General features: G+C 45.8%; 2 protein-coding genes across 6 annotated transcripts in view; both read right to left on the bottom strand.

Annotated features, from left to right (window-relative positions):
- The window catches only part of baiap2b (BAR/IMD domain containing adaptor protein 2b), a 72,507-nt gene extending 68,693 nt beyond the window's left edge, over positions 1 to 3,814 (bottom strand). For all 5 annotated transcript variants that reach the window (XM_040135126.1, XM_040135127.1, XM_040135130.1 and 2 more), the window contains exon 1: positions 3,542 to 3,814. In XM_040135126.1, the coding sequence (XP_039991060.1) occupies positions 3,542 to 3,616 (75 nt within the window). In that variant the 5' untranslated portion in view covers positions 3,617 to 3,814. The remainder of the gene's footprint in view (positions 1 to 3,541) is intronic.
- A 3,991-nt stretch (positions 3,815 to 7,805) lies between these two features.
- chmp6b (charged multivesicular body protein 6b) lies at positions 7,806 to 13,612 on the bottom strand. The gene is made up of 8 exons (XM_040136000.1): positions 13,168 to 13,612; positions 12,506 to 12,615; positions 11,875 to 11,962; positions 11,714 to 11,800; positions 11,527 to 11,592; positions 11,099 to 11,179; positions 10,846 to 10,918; positions 7,806 to 9,711 (listed from the first exon to the last, which is right to left on the bottom strand). The coding sequence occupies exons 1-8, from the start codon at positions 13,228 to 13,230 to the stop codon at positions 9,662 to 9,664; spliced, it is 618 nt and encodes a 205-aa protein (XP_039991934.1). The 5' UTR covers positions 13,231 to 13,612; the 3' UTR covers positions 7,806 to 9,661.

The following is a 13,612-nucleotide window of genomic DNA, read 5'->3' as shown; positions in this document are numbered from 1 at the left end:
TGGCAGAAAATGGCTTCGTGTGTGTACAGGCAAACAAACGCATACACGATACAAAGAAAGCTCTAAAAATCGATCAATCGACCATCTGATCCCGGTATAATCCACTCCCGCCATCAAACACATCAAACAATCTCGAACCAGCCCTGCCCTGACACTGGATCTTCATTCAACGGAGCTTACAGCATTGTTGGGATTTCGAGGCTTGGCTGAATACACTCCTGAACAAACATACAGATGGTGTTTGTTCAGCAAACACAACAACCTGAGGAAACGCAGTTTGCCCACATTGTCAGTGGGTAACAAACTCATCTCCGAGCAGCATCTAAAACCTCAATGAACCGAATCCAAATGGGTGTTTTACCTGACGTTTCAAAATTGACACCAACTGGCGAATTCCCTTCGTAATTTGCATGTTCGGATGTGAGACTGCGTTTCATTACAGAGCCACATACAGTGCCAGCCACTCTACAGTACACTATGGGTGCTGACAAACAGGCAAAACACATACGCACATACAGTCGTGAGACACTGCCCACACACGCTTGCATCCGCCAGTGTGAGTCATCCAGAAATTACGTTCAGCATCTCTTGTTTCAGCAGCAGAACAGAGAGGTTAAGGCTTTGGTTCTCTATGGTTGAGTTACTTTATTCTGGCAGGTAATAGTCTAACTAACTAACAAACCAACAAACAAACAAACAACATACGGAGCTGCTTGAAAACCAGATGACTGTTTATCCAGGCAACTGTCATCATGCTCTGTCTGGATAGTTCTAGTAGAAACACATGGAACAATTCAAGGTTGTGACTTAAAATGGCCAGAGCATAACTCAGATGCGGTGTTACGATAGTCATCCTTGTAAAAAAACCCTGATACTTGATGTCAGGATTTTGGTGTACAGACGTCCAAAACTTGCATGCAATCTCAGCCAGTCAGCATGACTGTCCAGCAATAAGTGTATTTCGATGCAGATTCGGTTCTACACTTGTAATGCAGATTAAAAATGTGCCAACATTTTCTAGCATTAAAGTCAAACACGGAGAGAGCAGCCTCGGCGCTGTCTGTGCTCTCTGAGTACTTTCTGCATGACACTTTGTGCTATTATGTTCTGTAATTGATGCTCCCGATCCCCATCTTGATGCTGCACGATTTAATCTCTGACATTTGCCATCTCTACCTTCTCTCCTCAGTGGAGAAACAGACTTGAGTTTCATCTAATGGGAGCTGGCACTTCTGAGCCTCCTCATCTTCCATGCCTTTAATGAATTAATAAAGACCTGTATAGTTCTTTTAATTGAAGCTGCAACTAATGGTCGTGTTTTTCATTGATTTGTCAGTCATTTATTTTCTCAAATTATCATTTGGTCTGGAAAATATCAGAAAATAGTGAAAAATGCCCATCACAAGTTCCGGAGAATGTTTGTCACTTTTTCTTGATAATTGACTCAAGTGATTAATCGGTCAAAACAACTTCCTTTTCTGTCAGTCAACTAAAGGACTAATCACTGCTTTCCATAGAAAAATTGCCTCCATATCCATCACAGGACAGCACCATTTAACATCAGTGCTGTCTGTCTTCCTCTCCTCCCTCATCATCTTCCTCCACCTCCTCCTCTGTGTGGTTTTCTCTAAGGCTCCAGCTATTAACAGTCCAAAGAAACCTCCCACAGGTCACAACATCAGGCACCTACTCCTTGTGCACCATTGATCCCTCATTAGAGCTTTTTCAAAGAAAGAGGGAGTGTGTTTGTGTGTGTGTGTGTTTTAATGTAGCTTAAAAGGTCAGCAGTTGGCCATACTCTGAACTGACTCCTATCATTTCCTTGATAGCCTAAATTCTCATATCATGTTACACCATCTTGCCTCTGTCACACAAGGAACCATGAACTCTCGCTGACCTGGCCTCAAATACATCTTTGGCTATAAGTGAGCACACATGCCCTTCTCCGCCCGTGTCAACCCAAAGTGTCGATCCTGTACGAAGAAGCTTTTAGGCACTCAGGCTCTCTCCAAGCGTTTTAGCGGGGACGTGTGAAACGGTGACAGGTTCCCTCACTTAAAAGGAAATCTCCTGTCGTGCTACCGCGGCTGAGATCTAGCTCGTCTGGGGAGCTGCCCTGAGTGCAGCGTCACTGAAGAGTAATACCTCCCTGCCGCCACCGCTGCCCCCGCCCGCCTCCGCTGAAGAGGAGCTTTGATGTGGAAGTAACAATGGAGGAAAGGGGCGTTTGGCGCCTTTTGCCTCTCGGGTTTCAACGACAGCAGGGTTGTCCGTTCAGTCAATGCCGAGACTGCCCATGGAACATCTCTGACGTCAAGCAAGTGGTGTTAATGTTTTCTTTTCTCCTTCTTAGAGAAAACCTTCCTCTGACCTGAGTCATCTACTTGTGATTGTACTCTTGAACTTGCCCCAGCATCCCAGATTGGTATTCCACCCATGTTGCCAATTTTGGGACCTGGGACCTTGGCGTTTCTGCAGCTGCACAGGGCTGACAGAGAAGTTACAGTTCGCTTTCACAAACGCAGACGTTTCGATCACGAATGATTCCTCCCTCTCTGAAAATATCAATCCATCAACAACACAGGCAGCAAAGGAAATCTACGTAAAGTGATTGCCCCCAATAAAGGCCCCAAATGAAGATTGCTGGGTCCAGTGAGGACACATTTTGGGACGTACAATCTGCTTAAATTAATTATCTACTTTCACTCAAGCAAGTAATGTGTAGTCCAGCTGCTTCCAGCAGGATTTCCCTCTGGCGGTGGCAGCTTCCTCTCTGCAATGTGTCGAGCACCTTGAACTGTGCTTCCCTGGGTCAAACCGTCCATTTGGAGGTTTGGTCACAGCGCGGAAAAACGTGCGCCACCGACCCGCGTCATTAGGCCTTACTGCTAACAGAGCACCGTAACCGGGGATAGAGGGGAGGCTGGACCCTTCACAAGTGCATCCACTGATGCTGAAAGGATCAAATAGTCCACACACAGCCAATTAATCGATTAGAGTTAACCGATTACGTGCACTACCTCCCTGCCTCTTATTGCTGTAACTCGAGTTAGTCGATGATTTGTCAAACTGAGAAAGCGTTTGAAGACATCACCTTTGGCTCTGACCATTTGTGACGGGCTTGACATCTCGGACAATTTACAGACGAAATAATAAATCGACTCGCCTTTAATGGAAATACATCAGCTGCCTATGTAGACTAACGTGAGTCTCCGTGAGCTACACCAAGCAGCCTCAGCCTGATCGAAGTTATCCTGCACCGTTTGGAGGAAAAAGACCGGCCGTCCCTTGTCTTGGTCTCTCTTGGTGGCTGGAAATCATTTCTTCATCCCCGAATCACTTCGCAGCATAAAAGAACAGGCGGCCGTGTCACCAAAGGGACAAGCCGTAGGCGAGGACACCGGTCGGGTCAAGTGAGTCAAAGTTATCCGCTGTCTGCCCTCTACCACCGTCCTTTCATCGGCCGGCCACCGGTGCAGCAGGTGTCCCTCCACGGCAGAGAAGGACGCGCGGTAACAAACTACCAAACATTCCGTCTTACCTTGTACACATTCTCGGTTATACGGTGCACCTCGTCGGTCCGGGACATCCTTGTCGGAGCGTCAGTCAGAACCATAGACCAGGAATTCCTTTGGATGGGGTTGAGATGATGTTCCCAACTGTGACGGGACGAGTAAAGCAGCCTTTCGCCGGGATTCTTGGCTCGCGTCCGCCGGTGACTGAGAGAGACGAGCTCGTCTGTCCGCGGGATCCCTGCTTTTATAGGAAAGTCCTCCACTGCGCCCACTCCGGCTCCCCACGCAGCCAGTCAGCCCGTCGCTGCCCCTCGGTTGGAGCGCAGAGGCGGACTCAGCTGAAGAGGGGCGGTGCTGCCTTCGGGGACCGCGGGAAAAGGAGCCATTACGATCCGAGCTGCAATTTAGGACCCGGACGGAAGGATAGTTCTGAGACAACATTTGAACGTTGTGTACAATGAACAAAGCAAATAGCAATGGACGTGAATGAGCAACAGTCAACTTGAGGAGTAACGAAACTGACTATTTGAGGTAAAGAAAGGAAACTAAAAAAAAAAAGGTGTTCCTTCACCGGAGCTATGTTCCCTGAAGAAAGACGGATCAAACAGTAGAGTTCAACTGTTTGCTACCGACATGGCCACATTAACAGTGAGCTGCTGGGCCCCTATTAACCCTCCGTCCCTCACACTCTACTACCTGGCCCCAGGACTGCTGCGTGGTAATTTAGCACACGTTAATTTAAAGAATTGCAACACATAAGCCAAATGTTATAATGTGACACAGACAGAAATGAGAGATGACCGAGCAGGACCCAGTTTAAGTCCCCATCATGTCAGTTGATATTGTGGGGTATATTTCCACACAAACCAGCTAACAGAAAGAATGGGGCTTGGGGAGGCCCTGGATTTCTGGGGCCCCGGGGCAGGTGCCTGCTTGTCCTGCTTGATAATCCAGCCTTGGTAATAGAGGGCCAGGAGTCTGCAGGTGTTCTCTTTCTTTCTTTATTTTTTTTGATCATCTAATTAGAAACGAACGTGGACGTTGTCTCCCAGCACTGTTCCTTCTGCCTCTCGGCGAGCCACCACCACTGCGTTAACCCTGACTCAACCTAACCGAGAGCGCAGGAGCGTGAGACGGCGAGTCCCTGAACGCGGCATGGCATTTAAGCAAACCACGCCTCCTCCGCTGGGTCAAACGCGGCCCACGCCGCCGCCTCTGCCTCAACCATTCACAAGAGCTGGCTCCGTAGAGACACCGGAGCGGCCTCTGCCCATTTATTCTGTATTATTATATCGACCCGAGCATCAAACCACTGAAACGCTTCCATTGTGTCGCGGTGATATTCCCGTAGCGCGGTGTCTGTGGCATCTCACTGTGACTTTAGGCTGCATAGTATTTCTGTTTCTTATGAATATAAAGCCCGTAGCTGAGAAACGATCCACCTACGGTGCTGTTCTGTTTGACAACGCAACATGTAATAAACTTGTTGGCCAGATCGGAGTTCTGTGCTGTTTATATATTGGTTTAGCCCGTTTCTGTTTCTGCGTGGCTCCGCCGCTTTTGGCCGCGGGGGGCCCTGGTTGGTATGAACGGGATGGAGCCGCATCTTCTTGGATTTCAAAGACCGGTACGGTGGGCTGGGGAATCCCACACATCGTGGCACATCACGACCCGAAAGCCCTTGGACAAAGCAGAACTTAACAGACGACCAGTGTGAAAGAGGCCGGTCACACCTCTTCTGTCAAGCAACACATTTTTAGTGAGATAAAACAGGTGAGGTATTTTAGGGGCCGCTGGCAGCCATGGTAATAAAGCGGAACATCAGCTCAGCACCGGAACAGACGGATCGAGTTTTGATTGTCACATCTGATTAAGGCAGATCCCGAGGAGACCAGACTGTAGACGGTTTAGAGAAAATCAATCAGGCACGTTTGGTCTCTGCCGGAGCAAACGGCAACATTCCCGCCGTCTGCGAGCCAATGGACTTACTTCTCTGAGTGTTCAGTCCCCACGAAATGTTCCGGGATTGAATGTAGACTTCCACTGTGTTTGCTGACTGCCGCTCCGTCGTGAAGTGTAATAACACACAAATGAATTTAGATGATGATTGTTGATCTCAACTCTTGACCTGGTAGGAAACCAGGGCCACAGCCACACTGCTTGAATACTGTGTGTGTGATTATTAGGCTGGTCCAATGACAGGACTTGGTCTGTTATAGAACAAATACAACTGACACACGTTTAAAAGGAAAACGATCGGGTCCAGTCATTTTAATAGTCAGCATTCAGAGACCCGGAAGACTTTCAACTGACTGGCACTTTGCTTATGGAGACTTGGGACTTGACATGAACTTGCACCCAAGGACTTGAGACTTGAACTCAACATTTTCACTAAAAACGAAGCTTCAACCTGCCAGCTGTACACGTGAGACTTGGACTCAAGTCAGACTTGAGTCACGAAAACTAAGACTCAAGACCTGGTCCAGTCTGTTGTGAGACTTATCTTACTTCAGACATGGCTCTTTAAAGGCCTGACTTGAGACTTGAAGACAAAAATCTTCCAGACTCTAGTAAACTGTAAACATTTGGATATTTGAAAGACCTGTGACTTGGTTTGGACAAAGTCCTGAAATATGAACTGGGACTTGTTTTGACAAGACCTAAGACTTGCTCCGAAAGAATTTAAAAGCTCTATTAACCAGCTGTGGGCTGTACCTTCATGTTTATTGATAAGAGTGGTAGCAATTCTCGTCGCACTCTCAGCAAGAAAGTGAAGAAGTATTTACCAAAATATCAAACTAGTCCTTTGACTCCCTGAAGACTTGACTTGAATTTTTTTTAATGGTTTTTTTGGGGTATTTTAAACCTTTATTGGATAGCCAACAATATAGAGATGATAGGAAATGAGGGGATACAGAGATGGGGATTGACGTGCAACAAAGGCCCCCAGCTGGACTCAGACCAGGGACATTGTAATATCCAGTACCTTAACCCCTAGGCCACCAGGGTGCTCCTGAGTTGACACCTGAAAGCAAAACCAGAACGCTATCAAGTGAATAGTCAGCATTCAGAGACCTAAAGACCAGCAGTTTATTTATGAAGACCCGTGTCTTGACTTGGAATTATCCCGTAGGACTTGAGACTTGACTTTAACACACCACAAGAGTTTAGCCTTGGCGTGAACTTGTATAAAATGGCATGAGACTTGACTTGGACTTGCCTCTGAAGACTTTAAAAAGTTCTGCCTGTGTGTGTATATTCAGTGGAGGTGTAGTGAGGTAGGCAAAATGGAGGTGGGCAGGACACACACACACACACGGAGTCCTACAAACCTTTAGCATTCATTCAGCAGCATTTGATCTCCCCTTTATGTCCATCCTACTCACCATTGTCCTCTCAGGATTCTCCTCTTCACTTCAGATCCACGTCCGTGATTCATCAGTGCGGCGCTCTGGCATACAGGTTCCTCTGTGCGTCGCCCACTCCCACACAGCACCGACGGGCTTGCAGAGCACAGTCGGCTGCGGATCGGAGCCAGTCCATTCAAAAAGACTACGCCCCTGTTCAGTGGATTTCAGAAACCGGACAAAGACAATTCAGGCTATTTTACGCAAGCGGCCTGAACGAAGGAGCGTCGGTTCACGGCCTTCCCTTCATGAAAATACTTCAAAGCTATGGACAGAAAGACACAATGTCTCCCTTTTATTTTGCAAAGGTACAGCTGAGGTTCTGGTCCTGTGAAAACAGGTAAATAACTTTACTTCTTAGATCACCTTTAAAACAGCGCTGAAGAGTGCAAAACCATGTCAGACTTAAATGCTAGAAAAAGAAATAGAAAAGCCGAGAGAGGGTTTTAATTGGTTCTCTTTTCTGAATTTAACCGTCTGATATCTTCGTCAGCAAATAAAATCGAGCTTTCATAAATAGCCAATAGGATTTGGACTCTCATTACACCCATGTGTGAGACTTAAACATGTTACCTCCAAGATCACTGGCATTAATCTGTTACTGTAACAGCCTCTACTCTTCTGCCGTACGAACGATATTGTCCAAAATACCATCGCATGCTTTAGTATTTGTATTTCCCTTCATCGGAACTAGGAGGTCTAGTCCAGACCAAAACTATGTGGACAGGTGTGTCCGTATACTTTTAGCCATCGAGTGTCGGTAACCACTCAAATGAAGTCAACTGCTGTTCACAACCTGTCGCCTGCTGCCCCCTTGTGTTCAATAAGGGAAAAATAACCTTTAGAACTGTGACCCGCCGTGAGACGACCGAGGGTGTGACAATAAAAAAAAAAAAAACCACAATTTTATTGTAAAAAGAATGTACAGAGAGAGGTACAAGTTCCAAACCAATTTTTAAGAAGAGTTTGACCGACGAAACGACGTCAGCAGCTTGACAGGTATTAGTCATCGGTGTTTTCCGTCTGCGACATTAACTGACTTAAAGATTAGTTCGATGGATCTTCAAAAATACACAATCTTAAGTCTTATGAATGTAGGCCACCATTCTGCACTTCTGCACTTCAACGGAGATCTATATAATAAAATATATGAGAATGGTATGCACAGAACAGTAATTACAGGCCCCTGCACCGATAATACTCGGTGGGTGCAGATCCAGGTTGTGTCAAGTTATTAGCTTGAAGAGATTAACAACTGTTGTCCGGGCTTCAGAGGTAAGCCCACAGACAATATCATTAGCCCTTTGTCCACTGACACTGAACTAATCCACAAGGGGAACACAAAATTAGATTCGTTAAGCTGCTTGAAAAGGGGTCAGACTGAGAGAATATTCTGTGAAACAGATGCCTATGCAAATGTGTCCGCGCTTAGTAAAAGTTCCGGGGTGGGTCAAATGGTCGGGGCGAAGGCAGAGCTCGCCAGCTGAGACGGACGAGCGCAGTACTGGGGGAAAATAACGCCAGACCTTACAGGGCACAGGTCACGTTTTCATCCTGCCTGCCGCAAAGGGTCAGTTCACCCAAACGACGAGAAAAACATTTGATTCCTCGATTCTAGTGTCGGTCTGGCAAAGTAGATCGTTTTGGTTTCATTTTCCCGGATCCAGCTGAAATCACAAGGAGTCAGTTAATAATGATGTCAGTGGCTCTTATTGTCAGGGAATGTTTTTATCATGGAAAAGGAACAAAAAAGGCTTTGGAGAACTTTCCCTGTCTTTGTAGATGTAGAACTAACATTGTTCTGGCAAGTTAATGCAAAAATAAGGCGCACCATCGTGAAAGAAAAAATATATGGAATATAAATTTCTTCCTTTTGGTTTCTGGTTTTTTCCTCAAAGGAAGACACTGGACAAGTTATTTACAGAGCAGATGTGTTGCTGTAGCAGACAGAAAAAGCTATTTCTTTTCAGTTGGATTTTCAGATCTCTACTGTTCTCAGAGTGTTTCTTCAGTAGAACGTAGTCCCAGTGAAAAATGTTGACAGCCAGGCCTGTGGATTATTTAGAGTGACACGGACATGCTTTCTGGAAAGAGATGTTGCTGCTGTGTTTTTTAAAACGTCATTTTTAAGTTCCTTGAGAGGCACAGATGAAATTCCACTCACCTCCACTGTACTGAGGAGGAGGAGGAGAAATCTCAAAACCTGGACAAATACAACCACGATAAAACCAGCAAATACTGCGAGTCTTTTTGTAATTTGGGTGAACTGACCATTTATACACTAAAGGTTTCAAACCATACCCAGGAGAAGATATAACCCGAGAGACCATTTGATGAAATACACTGAGTAACACATACGTGCATTTAAGTTAAGTCGATGTATGTTAAATGGTTTAGTGATGAACACAGAGAAAGAACACTACTCAAACAAAGGTTAGGCACAATTGTCTAATTTCACAGGTCCTCATGGTTGAAATCAGCATTTCTCAGAGTCTCTGCGGTGAACCAGTCCCGACTGCCTTCGTGAGTCAGCCTGCAGCAGAGGAGGACAAACAGTGGCTGGATGATATGGAGGAAGCTCCGTATCTGAAAGTGGCTGCTGTCACCTTATCACACACCTCAGAAGGAGAGAGAGGCCTCCAGCAAAATGTTTGTGTGGTTGTTGGTTCAGGTAGGACTCGAGTGTTGTAGAGAAGGACCAGCAGCTAGCAGGTCAACTGAGGGAGTTCACTCGTGTTCCTATGCAGCGAGCAGCTCTCGCTGCGGCTTCTTTCTGGGACCTTCCCTCTCTGAAACAAAAACAGATTCAGTCTTTCACAAGGAAGCAGGGTGGAGTATTAACAACTTATTCTAAAATCATATCCAATGGAAATTTGCTGGGAATCTAACGATGCACCACTCGGACTTTTTCTCTCCGTTACAATACCCAGACTCGTTCCCGTGCACGTTAACGTGATGCTGCATCTGTAAACCACAACCGGCTGAATTTGTTTCCGTAGGAGACACGTCGTCATCTCGTAACGCACACGGTCGGCGCCGAAGGGTTCGTGGCGTGATGTAGAAATAGAGACCAGGCAAACTGCACTGAGCTGTTCTGATAAACAGTGATCAGATTCTGAATGACCTGCTCTCGTAGCCGTTCATATAACAAATATAACACAGCTGTGTGGTAGTAAGCACATGGGACCAGCTGATACTCTTCTTAATAAGGTCAGTACTGGGATCGATACTGAACTGATGGATCTGCGCATCCCCGTGAGAAAAGGGGTTTTTGACCCTGCTTCCTGATTCCTGAAAAAGATTCTTCGATGGCAAAGTTTTCATCTATTTTGCTTCCGTGCACATCAACAAGTCACTCAATCTAAAACTGCAAACAGCGTCTAAGCTTCACAGGAGCACTCTATAAATATTTCATGCAAAGCTGGAATGTGGTGAAACACGATGAGGTGTTGCCTCCACTACGGTAGTTCAGCATTTTTGTCCTAATGACCCTCAACCAGCAAAACGATATTGGTAAGTTAACTTGGTTAAAAAACAAATGCGTAACAGTGACAGTAACAGTCATCTTGTGCACGACAAGACAGACAATATCTTATCTTTTCCCGTATATAAAATTTTTCTTTTCAACCAGAAATAAACATAATTTATTACACGTGACAGTTTATGTCAGCTGCGAGAGCTTGAAGTGATTTTTGCATTCAACGTGATTTGGTTTGTTTTCTCTGAAAAGGTAGGTAGTAACCAGGATCAATAAAAACTAAAGTGCTAAAAGGCAGACAACTGGGTCTTCCTATCCAAATGACCATAACAGCAGGCACAGTCAGACCATATGTTATAAAGCTGGTATAAGATCGGGACAACACAAAGAGGCTGTCTGGCGTCTTGTCACAACCAAGACAGGGAAGAAGTGTGAGGGAACAAACCTGGCTTCTCCTCTGAGGCCTCTGGGGCTTCTGGCAGCTCGTCTGAAGGAACCTCAGGAAGCTCCACGTCTCCCTGAGACAGTGTGTAAAACAGATCAGAGGCGTGAAGGGACTGAAGAGTAGAGTGCTGCTTCGGGTCCTGTGAGCCCCTCATGTCACGCTAGTTTCAGTTTCAAATACACATGCGACTGAGTAAACCCGGAATTTTAGAGTCAAACCTCAACATACGCGCGGTGATACTGATGAGACTGACCTGAGTGATGGCCTCCAGCTCAGCCAGTACAGCATCCTCATCTTCTTGTGTTAGTGAGCCAGCCAGCATCTCGTCTATTTGCTGCAGAGAAACAAAAAGCTCCCAGTTAACAAGAAAAGCAAGGAACTGATCTCTTCTGACAAACGTGTGTATGTTCGATGGAGGAGTTCAAGTTTTTTTTAATTTAAGAGACAATACGCAGCATGAAAATCATTTGTTAATCAAAACTTCCAAAACGTGAACTGAAATTGGATTTGAAGAGGACTGAGCATTATTCTTTGTTTCCTAAACAGAAAACTCAATATAATCCTTATCACACGTTATCACCATTATGATCAGTTTCTCTCTCTCAATATCGTCGGAGGGAAATTGAGGCTAAAGGAAGAAATTGTCCCGTAACGCTGATATTCAATTTGAGGGGGACTTACCCTTTGGTACTCGATGGCATCTTGGGTTTCATCCATAATCCGTTCGACTTCTTCAACAGACATCACCTAATGTGAGAAAAACGGTTTACCATCGCAAACCAGCGACACGGGCAGAGGGTGAGATGCGTCAGACATGAGGTGACATCTTTCACTCAAAGACATTCCTGGGACTTTTGTCATCGCCTACCTCGTGCATCTTTTTCAGACATTCATTTCCAACCTTCAGCCCATCGATAACTTTCTTTTCAATCTGGGTAAACTCCAGATCTTGAACCTGAGGGAGTAGAGAGAGAGAGTTACTGTCACCTGCCCCATGCCATGCGTCAGTGCAGTCCTCCGACCACTCACCATGCGCTCCAGGTTGCTTATCTGGTTCTCCGTCTTGTCCAGAAGTTGGTCCTGGTAGCGCTTCTTTTTCAGCAGGAGGAGCGCTTTCCTTTTTGAATCCAAAAGACAGTTAAACTAGAATCACTCTAAATAAAAGAACAATGAGCAATTCCTTCTCAACGAAGCTGGGACTAAGGATGGTGAACTACAATAAATGATCTGCTTATTATCAACGTAATTTGTAAAACCTCTCTCCCATTGAAAACCAAAGAACAAAGCTCTAGTTTTGTTTTTATGACAACAATCGGAACAAAATCAGATAATTGCCTCAGCATTTTGATTTGAAAAAACCTTGTCTATTCATTTCCTGCTACTGTGATTTTTAAAAGAAAAAGTGAAAAAACGAAGGGATCTTGGCTCCTGCGTGTTCAGAAAAGCTTTGTAGCTGGAATAAGGAATAAACTCTCCTCAAGATCATTTTTCCCCAAACAACGGCGCCTTGTGTGGGAAACGGCTGTGAAGACAAATCGGTTTGAAAGGACACAACCGCTCCGATGAAATGATTTCTTAGCTTTCACAACACCAACATTTATTAGTGAAGCATTCCTCTCTCCTCTCTTCCATTGGCCCAGCGTCCACTTTCTGTACTCACTGTTTTTTGCCATCTTTCAACAGCTGTTTGGCTAAAAGTCTCTCCTTCTCCAGCTGCAGGTTGATCCTCTTCTGATACTGCCTCAGCTTATCTCTTTGCTGTTTCAGTTGCTGCAATGAGGACACAGAGACATGAGTGCAGGCCGAACGTGTACCAGCCTGCCACTTGCACGGTGGTCGACTACGATAACGCGGCAGCTTCTGACCAGGTCTAGGTTCAGTAGCTTAGTGTCAAACCGACGCACCCAGCTCAGTCCCAAGACACCTCTCTAAAGCAGCGGGGCCAGACCTACGTTAGGCTCCTCGGACATTATCGGCACACAAACAGCTGAGCGCCACTTTGGTCAGAGTAGTTTACTTTCAATTTACCGTTTGCCTCGGCTCCGAACCGTACACTTTGAGGGCTGGTTCGTGTGGGATTAAGTCAATGGATACACCAACATCTCAGCGTTGTTACTTTTCAGAGAGATCCGTGCCGAAATGAAGGAGAGCTCCCAAACAGTACTAAACCGTTTACGTTATGTTGTTTGAGATGGAGGTGTACGGTAGCTGGCACGCAAGGTTATTAAAATACCACATTTCTCAAAGCAGTTTGGCGTGACTTGCTCATGTTGCGGGACACTACGTCCAGCGCAGCTAACGTTAGCTAGCCGTGGCACTTACCAAAATCGCTTTGTCTTGTTCTGTCACTCGGGTCTGTTTCTTTTTTCCAAAAATATTTCCCATCCTGACACAGCATTCCAGCTACAGCCCGCAACCAGGACGGAAAACCCGAAACTACGACGCGATTTCTACCGTTTTTCTAACTTACAAGAGGGACACCAAGTGTCGCTTCTCCTCCATTATTTGTGTAGTCATCTGTGCAAGCGTCCACACCCACATCAGGAAGGACGGAGTCTGGGCAGGGTCAAAAACTGGAGGCAGGCTACACGGGGCTCATTAAAAAGCGCTTAAAGCAGATCGACTCTCATCAAGACACGGACTACTTCTAAAGTATCAGCGCCACGAACGTCTGCGTCGAGTTTGAAACAAAAGACCGCGGTGTGTTCAAATCAAGTGCGGTCCAAACTGAGAGTGATCCCTGAAGACTCACGGGTGTTCACTGCCC

This window comes from Xiphias gladius, chromosome 9 (genome assembly GCF_016859285.1).
Source record: "Xiphias gladius isolate SHS-SW01 ecotype Sanya breed wild chromosome 9, ASM1685928v1, whole genome shotgun sequence".
NCBI classification, from domain to species: domain Eukaryota; kingdom Metazoa; phylum Chordata; class Actinopteri; order Istiophoriformes; family Xiphiidae; genus Xiphias; species Xiphias gladius.
This window is presented reverse-complemented; position numbering and strand designations above follow the sequence as displayed.